This window comes from Talpa europaea (assembly GCF_964194135.1).
Source record: "Talpa europaea genome assembly, chromosome: 10".
Classification (NCBI taxonomy): Eukaryota; Metazoa; Chordata; class Mammalia; order Eulipotyphla; family Talpidae; genus Talpa; species Talpa europaea.
Window position 1 is genome coordinate 42,871,484 of NC_140077.1, and position 19,118 is coordinate 42,890,601.

The 19,118-nt window shown below is 38.8% G+C and overlaps 1 protein-coding gene across 1 annotated transcript in view; it reads right to left on the minus strand.

The window, feature by feature from the left end:
* SGPL1 (sphingosine-1-phosphate lyase 1) overlaps positions 1-18,735 on the minus strand; it is a gene marked incomplete at both ends in the record, with an annotated part of 52,061 nt that extends 33,326 nt beyond the window's left edge. Inside the window, one exon of the mRNA XM_084244824.1 lies at positions 18,709-18,735. Coding sequence (XP_084100950.1) covers positions 18,709-18,735 — 27 coding nt within the window. The remainder of the gene's footprint in view (positions 1-18,708) is intronic.
* Between the last annotated feature and the right edge of the window lie 383 nt (positions 18,736-19,118).

Consider the following 19,118-nt stretch of genomic DNA (forward strand, 5'->3'; position numbering starts at 1 on the left):
ACTCAGGCCACAGCAGTGAGAGTGCTGAGACTTAACCCCTACGCCACCAGGGAGGCCCAAGAGAACAATAGTTTGGGTTAAATTTTCCAAAAGTAAAGCATTCCTTCCTTCACACTTTAATATAAAGTTGGCAATCCATTCCTTTAGAGAAAAAAACAAAAAGGTTGCCCAGCAAATGTAAAAAATGATAGTAAAGAATACCATAAATCTTTTTAAAATATTAAAGGAAAAAAATCAAGATAAACCTTACTAGTATGAAGAATCAAAGTATTAACTATTTTAGGAAGCTACTGTCAAATAATGATCAGTAAGCTTAGTCTTTCTCTTCTTATTCACACCATTTCTAATTTAGTGATTTAGGTTTTAGCCGAAACCTACAAGATACCAAATAATTAACATTCTATACTCAAAAATCCTAATAATAATTAGACAAGTACTAGACAAATAGGCATCTACTAGAATTTATGGGAGTTTAGTAACTTACGCCAATGGTATTGAACTCTTTCAGCTACCAAATCACTTCAAGGGAGCAAGACACTAACCTGAATGTAACATGCTAGAGGAAATCTACAAATTCTGTAAATTTGGGGCATGATATTTTAAAAAGCATGAGTTTCAAGCTTTCCAACCAATGAGTTTCAAGCTTTCCAATATGGTCCCAAAGAAATGTTATTTTACAACATAATCTAATACTCATAACAAAAGACAGATATAAAGCCAAAAGTTTCCAAAATAATACCTGACACTTTTTTTTTAAAATGTTGGACCCATCAAATTGATTCTATATCCCTTTAAACAGATCATGACCTTCAGGTTTAAAACTAGTGATTTAGAGTGATTTTTACTCCTGGTTTAAGGTTCCTGTCACTCAGCAGGTATTTTCTAAGTGCCTGGCTTCCTTAAATTTAGAATATGGTTGTGTAATGCAATGAAGGGAGTTAATACTGTTATTTTCTACTTTACACATCTTGATGCTGTTTATGGCTATGATTTATTCTGTTAACATCTTTGTGAGGCCAGGATTATGAGCCGATGAAGTAACTAAGTCCAGAAGATTCACAATTCCTTCAGTTGCAGGTTACTTTCCCATTGTATTAGCCCATAGCTATCCCCAGAGACAGCACTCTCTCAGTCCCCAAATATCTTCAAGGGAAGATTTTGTAAGCAAATTTCCCATGGTGGCCCTACCCAAAAAGCTTCCATTCCCCAAAAAGCTTACTTAAGAACTAGTACTGTACCTGACCACTGCCAATTAGACAGTGATTTTCCCCCCATTAAATTTATTAATTACTGCTTATAGCGAAAGAAACATTCCAAAAATGAGTATCACTAAAAGAGGTAAAACATTTGGGCAGACACTTTCAGACCATACCAGGTGCTTCCTTCCTTGGAACTAATACAAATGGTAAAAATCACTTTCCATTATTTACCACAGGGAAACCATCCTATTTGTTTTATTCAAGAGCAGTGGCATCTGCATCCCATCATCTGAGAAGAGAGCTTCCCTGCAATGCTACTGTTGCCACAGACATGCCACCATGGCTTATGGTTTCTGTCATTCAACAGGCATTTTCTGAGTGCCTATAATGCACATGCTGTTTATAGGGCCCAGGTTTATCCATGTGTTTCACTTGAAACTTCCTCTTCCCTTTAAAACTCAAAGATTAGGTGACTATCTGATTACAGAACTAATTAACAGAAAGTCAAAGTTGCCATGACAGCATACAGTGGAAAGAATGAAGCACCTAAATGCATTAAATTATTAGAGAGAATACACAGCAATATTTATACAACTTAAATGACCTCATGAGGGTGTCAGATTAAGAATGAACAGTTTCACTTTACAAATGGGGAAAACTGAAGTCGAGGAAGGTTAAGTGACTTGCTTTATGGCAAACTGATAGTAAGGGACAGAGTCAGACTAAAATCCAAGACTTCACACTTAGAATTGAATTCAAGATGTCAGAAAACATCTCTCACAACTTCAAAATATCGTAAGTACTAAACATTAATTGGAATATAACCTCAAAGAAGAGTACCAAAGAGAACCAACAGCTACAAAGCCAAGCAGAGAAACCAGTAAGACCTTCCGATGTACTTTCTTCTTCCTACTCCTCTCACATTAAAGAAAATCAGGCAAAAGATCAAAGAAAAACATTTCCGCTGAGAAACTGATCTACTCTACCAATTGTTTCTGAACTGCCAAAGAGAAACACGTTCCTTGCCAAAGAAAACGCAGTACTTTTGCTCTACACCTCTCAAACGCCCTGCTTGTCCGAATGTGGACTGCTGGCCACAACAGAGACCTGGGTTCCAGTATAAGTCTCACTCACTAAAGGAAAAATTCACACTGGTAATGCCTAATATCAATGAGTCCCTGTAAAATCAGGCTTCTGGGAAAGTTACCTTTTTAAAAAGGTTTATCTTCATAATAACACAGTGTGTTCTTTGCATTTCGAATATGCCAAATACACAGTGTGCCTCAATTCAGGTAATTTCTCAAAAGTCAATCAGGGCCCAACTACATTAGCCAATCACACTGTGAATGAATTAGTCCTAGAGACAAAGCACTCAACCCTGGAGTGGGAGAATAACCCAGTAACTGTATTTTAACATCTGAACTTTGCTGATAAGGATACAAACAAGAGGGATGACATTTTTATATCTCCGACACCATGAGAACCACATCTTCATCATGGTAGAAAATGATTCACTCAACTAAAGTGAAATAATTATAATCTTACATATATTGTACTTATGACAGTCTGTTTTGTGTATCCAAGGATGTTTCTGCCTTCCCCTCTCTCACATCTTTCCTGGTGGCAGGTCTGACCCTGCAGAGGAGTATGACTGTTATTTATAACCGGACTTTGTACACACAGCACCCTTCTGCTGGGTTCACAAGATACCATATCATAGGTCATCAGGAGAAAGGTTAGAGATCTGATCATGACTGACCGCTCTTCATCCCTCACAGGTGAAGACACGGAGGCCCAAAGATCACATGGCTTAGAAATGGCAGAACCAGAACTCAAACCTTCTGACTCAACATGCACTGTTTTTCCACTATGTTTCTTACTCCTCAGTTTTCCAGAGTCAAATATCGTTGGCATAAACTACAAGAAGACCATCAGGTTTGAAACAGACAATTCTCAGTCATGTCATCTAGTTTATGCCAAAAGCTGAATTACAAGCCCACTGCCTCACAACTCTCTGAACCTAAGACAACATTGCCAAGTGATGTGAGCACTGTCCTATGGAGACTGGACCACCACTCAATAGTCATTTCAAACTGCAAATCTCATTCTCAGAGACTCTCACACACGACTTACCTGCTTTCAAAAAGAAAGACTGAAAAGTGTGAAAAGTATTTCAGGAGAACTGTCTTCAAAATTATGAAATGTTGCTGTTCAAAGAAACAAGAAAATCCAATCCATTTCAGTGATGAAGAAACTGAGATTCAAAGACTAACTAAAATGCGCAATCCCTGGGGTCAAACTAGAGGCACAGCCAACATCAGAATCCAACTTTTTGTTGTATACTCTTTCCATTAAATCAGTGGAATGGATCAAAATCACCCAAATCCATTTCTCTTCCAGAACATCCCACATAGCAGTCAGTAAGTGTAGAGAGGAGACCAGAAATACATAGTTTAAGTAACCTCCCTGCCTCCACTGAACATAATAGGTATCCCTGGTAAAGAACCCTTTCTCTAGACTAGAACATGATGGCCTTCGTCTCCCCATCACCTTCTTTTATAAAAAAGTAACCCAATAGTTGGTATCACTGAGACCCAATTGCCAAAAAAAGAGGCTACATATCTCTCAGATGGGGGTGTGTAAAAAGATATCCACCAAGCTTTCCTGGAAGTGTTCGACCCAGGGCCCAGCCACAACATCAGATAATTTGCTCTTGGCTAATAACATTCATTCTTTGATCAGATATTAATGAAAATCCAAATTTTCAATCTTGTAATGATGCAGAGAAGAATGGACTTATTTTAGTGTTCCTTCCACTTTCTCTACCTCTAATATAATTGCACAATTCAACACTCAATATTGTTTTTCAGTAAAGCCAGAAATCCTAGCTTTAAAGCAGGAAGGGGCTATTGAGGAAAAGAGAAACCTGTTTTACCCTATCCATCCACTCATTGCCCTATTAAGATCAAATCATACTCTAAAGACTGAGACTTATGTTAGAGAGTGAAATTAAACTACAGAAAAGATCCAAATACTTAATGTTATTTATTCTTACTCTACTTCTGCTGTAAAAACAGAAAACAAAGCTAATCAATCTGATTCTTGTTCACATCACATTCTGCAGAACTTCGCAGTGCAACATAAACAGGTAAGAAAACACTATTGTCTTTATATCCGCAAAAGGCATTGAAGTTTATCAGCTAACACAGATCACAAACCCAAAGAGAAAAGTCCCTTGGGTCATTAGTTAAGAATTGAGCAACAGGGCCTCCCCGGTGGCGCAGCGGTTGAGCGCTGGGTTGCGAAGCTGCCCGCGGCCTCTGCAGCGCCGGTTCGATCCCCGGCTGCTCCCCGGCCACCCGGAGGAGGGTCCCACATGGCGCGCAGACCTCTCCTGCCGCCCGCTGCTCCCCTCAGCAGTGTACTTCGGTCCTTCTGCCTGCTCTGCTCCCCGCTCTGGCTCTGGTGAATTCTCTCACCCTCCCGCACTTCTGACTGTACCCAGTGCATGTATAAACGAAACAAACAAACAGACCAGCAAACAAATAAATAAAGCATGCCTCTATACAAAAAAAAAAAAAAAAAAAAAAAAAAGAATTGAGCAACAAACCTAACAGCCATTAATGTTAAAGGGACTGAATCATCATTTCTTAGGAGGTAAAGAACAAACCATAAACTTCCTCCAAAATTCCACTACGTAAATCACAAGACCCCAGTATCTGAGAAGTTCTCTTCAAAAAGTGTAATGGTCCATATTTTCCCCTCCTGGTCAGGCTTTAACAGTCAGCTATACATGCTCAGTACAGTTCACAAGCACTGAGAAGTCTGCTGAACTGCTCTATACTTAGCACTGGAGTATTTAGGCAAAGCACTTCACTATCACTGAGATACAAATTGGGCCTCAAAAAGAAGACAAACAGGCCAAGTTCTCAAATCATCAGGAGTGCACTCAAGAAAAATCAAAGCTTCTGAGCTCGTTTTAAAAGCTGACTGCCCTAACACACTGCCAAATAGTCGGTGAAGTAGCCTTTTTAAATATTGTATTTTATAGTCAATTTTAAATATTGTATTTATTTACTCGTGGTCAGAACACGGTATTGAATGAAAACAGGTACTAAATGACAACGGAGACTGATGTGTCAGCTAATGATTCTGGGAACCTCTCTTCTGAAACACATCAAGAAATGTATTGCAGGGAATTTAAAATAATTGAGAAGACTAAAATGCATAAAACTAAGTCCAATATGCAGGTGAACAGGATGAGGGATGCAGAGGTAAGAATGACTATGGATTTTGTTGTTAAATATCAATACATCCTCAGTCTAAGTCAGTAGGTACAATGTGGGGGGAAAGTGCTATGCAAAGTTGAACATGTACGCTGCCGAATTTGCTACAAATGCCCAGAGTCTCTTATAACAAGAAGCTAAATGACTTAGAGTGCATATGGACAGAGGTTACCTTTCAAGGTACAAAAAGAAATTCACGATCCTCTGAAGACCAGAAATGAGAATTCTTTGGATAACTAGCAAGGTCTAGATATAATTCCAAATTCTTCCCACATAAAGAAGTCCTCATTTCCCAGAGCATAATATCATAATTGAGCAGAAGTCATCTGAGCCTATTTTACTAATAGGATTTTATCTACCTTTGTGACACCTAGACTTACCAAATTATAACTATTTATCGAAATCCGCTCTCTTCAATAACCATGTTGCTGTTAGAAATGAGGAATACTGAATACATGCCAAGAAGTGTAACCTAACTTGCAAAGGCTTTCTTCTTTGGAGATTCTAATATATAATCCTGTTCAAAAGAATAAGCCAGAGACCTACCCTCTGGAAAACCTGCCTTCAAAGCTAGTCGCAAAGGAGCTACATGGTTTTTTTTTTTTTATTCTACACATTTTTTACATCATTTTTCATTTTTGCACAATGCAATGTATGCATTTCATCTTGGTTATAGACCCCATACAATCTCCACCCCCCCCCTGTTTTGATCCTACTCCCTCCGCCCCCTCACGTAGTGTGTCTCTGGTTTATAGTTGCTTGTTAATTTTGACTTTTACTTTATTATAATTAGTCTTTTCCCTGGCCCCTTATTTAGGTTTTCTAAATTCCTGCTATGGGTGAGACCATGTGGTATTTTTCTTTTTCTTTCTGGCTTATTTTGTTGAGCATGATCCCTTCCAGCTCCATCCATGTTGCTGCAAATTGCATGACTTTATCTTTTTTGATTGCTGAGTAATATTCCATTGTGTATATGTACCACATCTTCCTGATTCAGTCATCTTCTTTTGGGCATTTGGGTTGTTTCCCTAGCTTAGCTATTCTAAATAGTGCTGCTATAAACACAGGGGTGCTGGTGCCCTTCTGAATTAATGGTTCTGTGTCCTTTGGGTAAATACGTAGGAGTGTAATTGCTGGATCATATGGAATCTCCATCTTTAGCAGGTTGAGGAATCTCCACACAGCTTTCCATAGTGGTTGGACTAGTGCAGGAGAATTCCTTTTTCTACACATCCTCACCAACATTTGTTGTTGCTAGTTTTTTTAATATGTGCCATTCTCACTCGTGTAAGATGGTATCTCATAGTTTTGATTTGCATTTCCCTGATTTCAAGTGATGTTGAACATTTTTTCATATGCCTGTTGGCCATTTGCATTTCCTCTTTGGAGAAGTTTCTTTTTAGCTCTTCTACCCATTTTTTGACTGGATTATCTACTTTGTTTTTGTTGAGTCTCATCACCACAAAGGAGCTACTTTTAAAAACTGAAGACTCTACACTTAAGGTTAACTTTGGAAGAGTTTTAGACTTTGTTCAAAGTACAGGAGAAACCGCGTGCTTCCAATGCAATGTCATACATTGTCTAGGACACCCTTCTGCGTTATCTGATACTGATTATATGGAAGTAATATGACAACTCTAAAAGTTGTAGATAATTGGCAGCAGCTGCAAACTAATCTTCATCTACAAACATGAAAACTGCATATTCAAAATGACTTCCCTCTCCACTATGGAGGAAACTAGTCTGGCCTCCAGCTGAATAATCATTTTAATATTCCTGATGTATAATTGTGTCTACCTATCCTTTGGACTTCTCCTTTGAACCAGTTATAAATAACTCTGCCTGGTTTCTTTGTTATGAGTAAAATATAGTCTTCAGTATGTACTCATTTTATATCTGTATGAGTGTCATAATTTTTTTTTAATTATCTTTTAACAAAAGCTAAATCTACTCATAGAAAGAGATCAGATTTGTGCTATGGGGTTGGGGGAGGATTGGATAAGGTGGTCAAAAAGGTACAAACTTCTAGCTCTAAGACAGATAAGTGCTATGGAGGGTGACTATTGTCAACATTGTTATATGGCATATTGAAAGTCAAATAAAAGAGTAGTTCTAAATGTTCTTGTCACAAGGAAAAAGACATTTTTCCTTTCTTTCTCCTACCCCTACACTTTAAACTTATATGGTGCTGAATATCAATTATATCTCAAAAAAACTCAATTAGAAAAAAGGTAAATGTTCTCAGTTCCCCAAATTCCCTCATCAAAAAAATATTTGTAAACACAAAATTTCACAATTAATTACCAAAGGATCAGAACATTCTGAGGGCCAGTCACTGGGGTTTATATTCCCCAGGCTAGTAAGCCCTTCTGTGAAGCAAATCACAGAAGTAACCTTAGTACGACAAATGATTCTATCAAGAAGATGTGGCATATATACACAATGGAGTATTATTCAGCAATCAAAAAAGATAAACTCATGCCATTTGCAGCAACATGGATGGAACTAGAAGGAATTATGCTCAGTGAAATAAGCCAGAAGGAAAAAGAAAAATATCAGATGGTTTCACTTATAGCAGGAATATAGGGGAACCAAATAAGACATCAAGGGAAAAAAATAATAACAGTACAAAATACAACAAAATAAAAAAGAGCAATTATAAATCAGAGACATACTGCAGGGGAGGAGGAGGAAGGAGAGGAATCAAAAGGAGGGAGGGAAGGAGGGAGGAGCACAGGGGACTGAGGTGATGGTGCATGGGTGCCTTGGGAAGGAAATTCCATGGGGACTACACCTAAGGGGGTGGGGGAAGCAAATAATTGTTTAAAAATGAACACTGATGTAAAAAAATTTAAAAATATATAAAATATATATTACAAATGGTTCTATCATATGTAAAGTAAGCCCCAAATGACAGTGCACCCTGTAGGTGAAAAGAAAACAGAAACACTATTGGATGTCTCCACTACTTAAATTTTCCAAGAAAAGCTTTATGGCTGTAATAAACAAGAATGAAATTCTAACATAAGCTGTGACAGGAGACTTGAAAATCTGACTCTAAGTAAAAAATAAAGTCAATTACAGAAGACCATATATGATTAAATTTTCATGAAATGTTTTGAATAAGGAAATATACAGACAAAAAGCAGTTTTATGCTTGCCTAGAGCTAGGGGACTAGGATGACAGAAGGAAGAGACTACTAATAAGTATGGAATTTTTCCTGAGTAAGTTCTAAATTTAATAGTGATGATGGCTGCACAAATCCTGTGAATATACTGAAAACCACAGAATCGTTTGCCTTAAAAAAAAAAAAAAAAAGCACTATGATCCAGCAATCCCACTGATGTTTACCAAATATTCTCTCAGCTGAGACCAACCACCAAAGATTCTTTTAATTTCACAAACTTGTTAAAAATATAAAAAATAAAAAAGATAAAAATAAAAATCTGTGTCTGAAAAGAGTTTCCAAATGGGCAAAAGACAGCAGGAGCTTTGCTATTCCAAAATAAAGAATAAAGCTTTCGACACACACACACACACACACACACACACACACACACACACAAAAAAAAAAAACCCAACCATAAATATCTAAAAATAACTTAGAAATCTGTAGAGCACTTATGTGTCGATTAGACCAAGAATGTCATTACTATCTAAAGATATAGTTTTGAAGAGTCTACAAACAGAATCACTAACTTTTAACATGATGATTTAAAACATTTTTAAAACATCATTTTTCCTTTGGTAATTCCTGAACACGAACTCCAGCCACTAAAGCAGGATATCTGCAAACAGTCACCTCTGAGCACTGTCCTGAACTGACGCCTCACCACCATGCCTGTGAACTTTCATAGTCATGTCACGGCTGTTCTACAGGTAGCTATGTTGTCCTCGAAAGTCTGAACCAGTAAGCAAAGGCATGTATTTTAATTTTAGATTTCACTTAGAAGCTGTGCATCCTTTGCCACATACTGAACCCTCCATGTAATTGGATTTTACCCATCTGCAAAAAGTTACTATTGTTAGAATTCAACCAAAAGTTCACAAGAAAAAAAGAGGAATACTAACCACTCACCTAACTATAAGGTAATATGAAAATGACTGTAGATAACATACACTTACTAAATGTTACATGAATCTGATGTTTTCCTTGTCTCTTCAGGAAAGAGCAAGGGAAAGTAACTAAGGTCACCAAGGGGGAGCTAGGAGAGGATTAAGTGGTTTGAGTCCCATGCGTGTGTTGTATTTTCTTACAGATGATAGTAACAAAATACATGATGATCAGGAGCTGCCCCTCAGTTTTGTGCAACTGTTAAGCCAACTCTTAGCCTTCAGTTATCTACTGATTCAATCAGAAGGTTGCAAGTGGCCCCTTAGCCGCCTACAGAAGACTAAATCAGCTACCTGTTGATGTTAAATCAGCTACCAGATAGCATGCTATTGACTGCTGCAGTCATGACTCTTGGGAAAGCATTTTAAATCTTAAGTTTATCAAAAAGGGCTGGGTAATATCATCATAGAGTTAGAAAATAAATTTTATATTTGCCTCAATTACTTCAAAGACTCAGCTCAACACAGATAGATGTATTCTTTTTTAGACCCACCTGCCAAAACACATTTCAAATGAGGGCTTTTAAATGGTTTCAGGAAAAAACCTCCAGAAAACAAGGTTTACTCAATATTGAGTGCAAAGTGTAAATACATCACAACAACTACTCAGGTTCCAAAGAGTTCCAGAGGATTAAGATTTCAGTCCTGGAATTAACTGCTACGAACGATGTTTCACAACTCTCAAACTTTGCTCTTAACAGAGCCCTTTTAGGACTCAAAGAACTAAGGTTTCTTTGCTTCCATCAAATGTTTATTAATATTTATTGTCTATATAAGCAAGACCAGGGGGCCTCCCCGGTGACTCAGCAGTTGAGCGCTGGGTTGCGAAGCTGCCCACAGCCTCTGCAGCGCAGGTTTGATCCCCGGCCACCAGGTGAGGGTCCCACACGGCGCGCAGACCTCTCCTGCCGCCCGCTGCTCCCCTCAGCAGTGTACTTCGGTCCTTCTGCCTGCTCTGCTCCCCGCTCTGGCTCTGGTGAATTCTCTCACCCTCCCGTGCTTCTGACTGTACCCAGTACTTGTATAAATAAATAATAAAAATAAACCTTAAAAAAAAAAAAAAAAGCAAGACCACAGCAAGGGATATACATTTTCTAGGGAAATGACAAAAAAGGAAGGGCATTTTACATCTTCACAGTGTCTCCACTACCCTGGAAAAAGTTCTCAATGATCTCTCCAATGTCTAATGTGCTGATAGCAGAAATCAAAGATTTTTTTGTCTTAAGTTAAATAATAAACAAGTTATATATTAAGAAGCATAGATGAAAGTGCAAATTGGCACAATCACCTTGGAAACCTGTTTGACAATACACCTCATGACCCAGCAATTCTATTTATATTTATAAAGATACAAGAATGTAGAAATGTGGTTCATACTAGCCAAACAGGAGAAACAGAAATGTTCAGCAACTGTAGAATGAATAAATTGCTATGTATTTACACAATGCAAAACTACACAGCAATACTTTTAAAAACTTTTGCTGCATAACACATGGGTGAATCTCAAAAACAAAATGCTGAGCAAAAAAGGACACTAACTGACAAAAGAAAATATTCTGTATGTTTTCATTTACATAGAGTTCAAAAACCAGCAAAACTAAACTATAGTGAGAAGAATGACAACCTTGCACAGATGTCAACAGAAAGGGATGCGAGGAGCCTGGCAGGATGCTGGGTATTTTTCATATCTTGATCTGGATAGTGAGTACAGAGTATCCACATGCAAATATCAAATGACACATACAGTAAATTTTGTGCCCTTTGCTGTATGTAAGTTATCCCTCAAAACAAAAAATACTATGTTTTTATTTAATTGATTGATTTATGCATTTTATAGGATAAGACATAGTGAGTCCAATGGAAGACTGCATGCAGTTTATACCTGTACAACAGGCAAATTATTCAGTCACCAAACACTGAAGTTTGCCTATTTCATGACAAAAAGCTCACAGAGCTGTATCATAATTAAGTCAAAAAATATTACACAAAAAGCTCAACTTACTAGTAAGATGTAACAACTTTATATTTGTATGTACCTACTAACAAAATCTCAAATATATAAATAAAAACACCCCTTAGAACTATAAGGAGAAATAGTTAAATAATTGATAAGGCATAAGAGTTGAAGAGAGACCCACAAAACAAGAAATCCAAGTAGCTGAAAGGATATCACCTCATCAGTAACCAAGGAAATGCATATGGAAAACAGTTAGATTTACATGCCTACCAGACTGGCAAAACTAAAAAGCCTTATAAATATCAATTCGTTAAGCTGTGTAGGAACAAAAATTCCTCTGAATGTTGCCAAACATATAAACCATATCAATCTCTTTAGAAAAGTTTGCAGTTATCTGGAAAGTTAAGGAGATATATACCCTTTACCATCTAGAAATTTCACTCCCAGGAATAAATTCCAGAAAAACTCTTTCATTTGTGAGCTGTTGTTATAAACAAGAAAGATCATAATGACAATGTTTAAAATGATGCCCAAATTGGAAATAACCAAAATGTCAATCCTCCTCGGAATGGATAAATTCTGATTCAGCCATACAATGAATTATACAGCAACGAAAATAAATGAACTAAATAAACTACATGCAACAAGACAGATGAATCTCACAAATATTGAACACAGGAAAATTATATGTGTGTATATAAAATATATACGCACATATGCAGATATACACTTACATCAATATAAAAAGTAAACTAAACTCAGGGATGCATAATAGGTGGTGAACGAGTTTGTTTTTTTAAATAGTGAGGCAAAAATTCAAAAAGTCACAAAAGTGGTTATATCTAGAGGGAAGGAAAGAAGATGTAACAAGAATGGGGCACATGAGGATGGTGGTGAATATTTTATTTCTTAACCAGGGTGTTACAACTGAGGAAGGAAGGAAGCAGGATGGAGAGCCAGAAGAAGACCTGGAGGAGGCACATGGAGCAGAGAGACACATGAAGAAACTACACTTGCCTTTTGGTCGTGGACTGGGTGACACAGATGTGGGTGAGAGACCCGTGGGGAGGTGACAATGGTGGTTTTTGTCTTGATTTTGATTTTGCTCTTTTCCTTCCAGACTTGTCTGGTTGCTTCTGATCCTTTTCCGTGGGCCCCCAATGGAAGATGCTTTAGACTTGTGGCAGGCTTTGGGGCCTTGTTCTGGGCCAATCCTGCTTGGGTGGACTTTTACCCATGAGGAGCCGGGTAACTTTGGGTGCTTGATTTAGAAACTCTATTCTTTGCCTTTCCTATATTGCTTCCTAATCGTATTAAAGTTCCTTCCCATTAAAGTCTCATATGTTTTGTGTTAATGCAGTGGATGGCAGAACCTATTTAGAGCAGGCAGGTTTGCGGGGTCTGGGGTGCCCCTCTCCCTGCCCTGTAACAGATTAGATATGATTGTTTATTATTATTCTTTAAAATGTATATGTGCCTATATACTCTTCTTTATGTCACACAAAACATACTTAATTAGGATGAGTGCAAGCCCTTCTACTCCCTTCTTCTTCCGACTGAAACAGGAACCTGACAGCTCAAGCTTGCGCAGCCACCCTGGATCAACAAGGAACATAACTGCAAGTGGTGGGAATGTCCTCAAAGACCTAAGGAATGGCCATGCCAGCAGGAACTTCTATCTTTTAGAAGTTTCTGTCTATTAAAAGTTTCTGCTTCTTTAAATTTCTCTGCTAAAAACAGCCAAACCTAATCCTGTGACTACAGTGACTTGGACAAATGAAAAACTTTCTAACAATTAAAGCTATCCAACAATGCAAAGAACTCCCCACGAAGGATTCTGCTCCCACTCTTGGCAGGGCATTGCAGAAGGGATGACTACACAGCAAGGGAAGCTGGACTGCAGGATTTCTAAAGGCCCTTCAGGCAATTAAGATTCTAAGGCTACTGTTGGAACCAAGAAGCTCTGGGCTTGCCAAAGCTGTGGGAACACTTTGCTCTGAAATCCTGTTATCAGTGAGAACATTCCTTTTCTTTAACATTCCATGTTCTACCCGCACTTCAAGACTGCTCAAACACTATCTTCTCACTCGTGCATTCAAATCTAACTGGACCTGGACATGCTGGTCCTTTACTCCTCCAGATCTTCTACTCCACGCTCAAAGGGGCCTCACAGCTTCACTCTACGCACTACAATACCCAGGCTCCCTTCTCCTCTGGTTTCTGATTAGCTTAATCAATGAGAGGCACCCACAGAAGATCAATGGATGGGAAAAGAAAGTTTCAGGTATTTATTCCCCTGATTCTCCTCTTCTGCTAGGCCAATAGTTGACAGTGAATGCAGGTTTTATCCTCTCCTGCATCTAAGCTCTCTCAAGGTCCCAAAACTATTCCCTTTCTTGCCCCTTAAAAGTGATAATGGTGTGTCACCAAGCCGTATTGGTCTCCCTTAACACTGCCCAGCATTTATAAATAGGCCCCTTCACCTCCTCAATCAGCACGATTGTAGTGTGGCAGGAGATAACTGATTTCGCCAACAAACTACTCTCTGCTTGCACTATTCCATCTTCCCAGAAAGCTCCTGTCTCCCCTTCTCCACAGCATAGTTTTTCTCTCCATAATTGGCTTCTGTATGTTTATACATGGGGACCTCATTCACTATAAACCAATTCCCTGTGGAAAATTTTTAATCCCTGGCTGATTCCCAATTCCGCTACCAATGTGTACAAACTGTATGTAATATTAGACTGGGCAAAGTCCAATTAAGAAAGTAAATGTTACTAAAATTTCCTGACACACAGAATTTTGTAAAGCCAAGCCAAATACTGGGATTTGGGATTTATCTATTTATAACTCCCCTTTCCTTCAGACCAAAGGCTGGAGAAGTTATCATACTTATTATAGCTCTGCTTCATGTGTAAGATTGGAACAATGCTAAATACAGTGCTCATCTTACAATGCCCATCAGATTGTCAACAATCTGAGTATTTCAATGAATGACTTTACCTTCTTCTAGACAATCCTGCAAATAAGATACCAGATTCAAATAAAAGAACTGAGCTTAGTGTCTACCTTTCAGTTTACTGCTAAAATCCCACTTAAGATTCTGAAGGAAAATAGCCCTGCAAAAGAGTCAAGGGTCAAAGATAAAATTCTATTTTTGAATTCAAAAAACAAAAATGGAGATTTAATTGTTTCCAAATCAAGAAGAATGTTGCAGGGGCCTCCCTAGTGGCGCAGCGGTTGAGCGCTGGGTTGGGAAGCTGCCCATAGCCTCTGCAGCGCCGGTTCAATCCCCGGCTGCTCCCTGGCCACAGGAGAAGGGTCCCACATGGCGCTCAGACCTCTCCTGCCACCCGCTGCTCCCCTCAACAGTGTACTTCAGTCCTTCTGCCTGCTCTGCTCCCCGCTCTGGCTCTGGTGAATTCTGTCACCCTCTCACGCTTCTGACTGTACCCAGTGCTTGTATAAATAAATTAATAAATAAATAAATCTTAAAAAAAAAAAAACAAATCTTTTTTTTTTTTAAAAGAAGAATGTTGCATAAAAGATAAAAAAAATGCATTTAAGAATTTTACTCTGCTGCAGAAGATCATTCTGTATACTTTCCAATACACATTCCAAAATAGCAGGGCTTGATCTATGGCAAAATACTACAAATACTACAAAATATCCATTAAATGCAAAGACTCATTTCCCCACCCACATGAGCGCCAGGGCTACCAGATACAGATCTCTATGTCAGGGAACCCTAGACCATGACTTCTCAACCCCAGCTTCTGACATTTTATCAAGATAATTCTTAGTTGTGGGAGCGGGCATTCATAATAGTGATCGTTAGTCACATCTCTGACCTCCACCTCTCAAGTATAACAATGAAAAGTATCTCTAAGACATTGTCAGATATCCTTAGAGGACAAAATCACCTGTGGTTTGGTTGAGAACCCCAACCCTAGATAAACAATTATTCAAAGCACTCATCTGGCATTACCCGGTGCATACAGTAACCTTAATTCACCTATCTGGGTGGGAAAAAAGAAAAGTCACCCAAGTAGGTTTAACTTTATAACTTTTCCTTAAAATCTGCAAGTATTTTTATATATTTGCAAAGCGGCACCATCCGCGGTAGTAGGGAGGAAGAGGAGAACAAGGATTAAAAAAACGGTTGCCAAAGGAGGGAAAGGTTGCTAAATACTGCCTAACTTGAATTCCCTCTGAAAACATTTCAATCCTCAGTAGATGAGTATACCTGCTCACTTTATTCTCCCTGAGACACAGGTGGAAAGTATTACAGGCCATGACATGTTCTATAAGAACAAATGGAAAAAGGCAAGCAAACCACCCTATTCAAATGAGGACAAAAATAAGGCAAGAAATCACGGAGGACAGACAGCCCAAGCTCCTTGGTCCGTAATATAAGGCTTGTCATTTATGTGGACTCCAGCTGGTCTTCAAGCTTTATTATCACAGCATAAAACCCACACCACAGGGTTTTCTACCCTATCAAATTCAATGTCCTCTTTTTACAACCAATATTTTATAATTAATGACCCTTTACTTTTATGAAATGAAATTCAAAGATTATAACTTTCTACCTATAGATATAATTCTTAACATTTCATTACAATGCAGACAAGATTATACTAGAAGATGAAAGCACACCCTTTCTAAAGACACATATTTCCAAAGTGTCCCCTAGAAGGCAAAGCTATCCCATCCCTTCTGTCCAGAGGCAGAGCAAACAGGAGAAAGGGATTTGAAATCAGACCAAATGTGGCTAAAATGTGACTCCACCTCTTGAATGCTGTGGCTCCTTAAGTCTAGATTTTTACATATAAAAGGAGGAGGCCAACATATTTTTCAAAGGCTTTTGGTAATAATGAAACGAGTCTGTAGAGTAGTTCTGTACCTACCATGTAATATATGCTCAATAAATGTTAGCTTTCAGACAGATTTTTCCTGACAACACCTAATATCATATTTCCTAGCTTTTGTCCATCTTATACTCCCAGCAGAAAGGATGGATGACTAGATATCCACTTATCAGATAGTCTAAAAAGATTCACACATAATAAAAAGTTACATATATGGCTTCTTTTTTTTTTTTTAAAGATTTATTTATTCGTGCATACAAGAACCGTGTTACAGGCCAGATGCGCAGAAGGGTGAGAGGATTCACCAGAGACAGAGCGGGGAACAGAACAGGCAGACTGACTGAAATACACTGCTGAGGGGAGCAGCGGGCAAGACAGGAGAGGTCTGCCGCACCACGTGGGATTCTCGCGGGCCAGCCGGGATCAAACCCGTGCTGCAGCGGCTGTGGACAGCTTCAAAGCCCTGTGCTCAACCGCCTGAGCCACCAGGGGAGGCCCGCATATGACTTCTAAGATTCTTTATAATGTCGAAATTCTACAAAGTGCTGCCCTAAATTAAGGTTAATTTTTTTTATTACCCAGGTCCTTTCTTCCCAGTTAGAGATCTAAGAACATGTCTTATACATCATAAAAAGTAGCTAGAGAAACATTTAGAACTCAGATCATTTACACTAAATCACTTGATTTACTGCCCCACTGAATACCTAGCCCTGGTCAATGGTTCTTCATTGATTAACAGTCAAGGAGAAAATGACACCTTTTCAAGTCATTTTTAAGCAACATGTATAGTATCCTCAGAGAGTGATGATTCACAAGTGCCAATCATTATATAACTTAATTCCTTACACCAACAATCAAAACAAGACCTCTAAACATACTAGATTATCAAAAGAGGAAGTGAAAGGTAGTGGCAAATCAATACTCCAGCGTTAATATTCTAGAGTTAATATTCTGAATATGAGTAGTCACTGCTCAGACTGCTAAAGGGAATGAACAGGCCCAAGAAGTAATAAGCACAACTCTAGGAAAGGTGGTCTATTCTACTTACACATAGGAATCTTAATTGACTTAAGAATGCTGATCCGTCAGAGGAAAAAGAGAACTGTCAACTGTCTCAAGTCACTCTGCATTAGCCCTCCAAGGTGATAACAGAGGCTATCTCTGAGTAGTTTACTTCCTTTTGCTTATTTATAGTTTCTATTTTTTGTAACAGACTGCTCTTGTAATACAAATTTAAAATCACATGAGGCTATTATTATCTACTAATAGTCCATGAAATTTGAGGCAAGAGTTTCAGGTAAACTCTTCATCAGGAATCTAGATAAATCAAGTATTACTATGACCTTAAAATCATCTTTTTCCCTGCCCCCAGAGCTAATCACAACCTGGCTTTCCCTCTTCTTTATCCTCCTGCAGATATTAAAGGTTTTATCTCTACAAGAAGTCAGCACAAGTTACAGGAAAATCTCACTATTAGCTTTTGCCAACTTCCCACTTTTGCCAAGTGACAGCACCAACTCTGGGACAGTGAGATAGAAAGGAATTGTTTTTAAGGCAATATTTTTGCAAAAAAGGAATAGCAGACTCAGAAGTGACTTATTAAAATGTAACCCTCCCCAAATAATTTTTTGAATATTGCTATTTGAAAGTCACAGGTTCCCCCTAACTCTCACATTAAATTCCCTCTGTAGAACCATAGAAGTCCCAAGGAAATAAAGTATCAATTTGGTAAACAATCATTTGGCAATAACATTTTCCCTATTCAATGAAAAACCAACAGGAAAAAACAGCCTCTACCAAAGGAAGCATATTCCTCAAACCAACAAGAGCTTAAATTTAAACTAGTTTAATTCAACAAGCATTTGGTAAGCACTGATTACATATAGAGCACTGCAATACGTGTTTGTTCATCTCTAAACAAATAAGACATGATGTCTGCCTTCCAGGGAATCATAACTAACCTGGGAGTCAAACTCTTAAAAGCTGATGTATGGTCGAGGAAGACAAAACGTAACACAAGTTTCAAAACCCCTTTCTCCGGAAACGGAGAGATTAAAATCAACTGCAGAATTCTGAAGCTTCTTCGTATACATAAAATATATATTCCTATGTTTAATTAGTTTTGTATCCATCCTAATCATTCAACCTAAACTAAAAGGTGGCAGAAATACTCACCTAGGAAAAAGCAAGTATCGGAGGTGAACTCAAAAGTCTTTGAACTAAAAATAAAACTTAAGGAACAAGTGCCTCCTAACAAAGAGGACGTTTAGAAAAGACTCACCAACATCAGAAGGTCCGTACTCGGCATATTCCTCTCGTCTTCCTTTCAGAGCCTCCCCTCTGCAAAAGGGAACCAGGTTTGTTTACTTCTAAAGCTTTAAACAGTCCACCTCGGCCCGCCTAGAGTCGCAGGAGCCTTCAAGAAAGGTTCCCTTCCCTCTTTGAGAGCTCAGATTTCACTCCAGATACCGCACTCCACCCCTAGCAATCCGAGCCAGCGAATCGGAACCCCGCAGCCGCTCCACTTCCCTCCCACAGCTGGTCAAACGAATCCGGACCCAGCTTCCCACAAAGCACCCCCCAGGTGCACACAGGGTGCCGCCCAGCCCGCCCGACCATTCACCGGCCCGGCCGCGCGCCGCCCGGTCCCGGGGCCTGCGTCCGCCGGGCTCCCCGCCCCGCGCTCCCGCC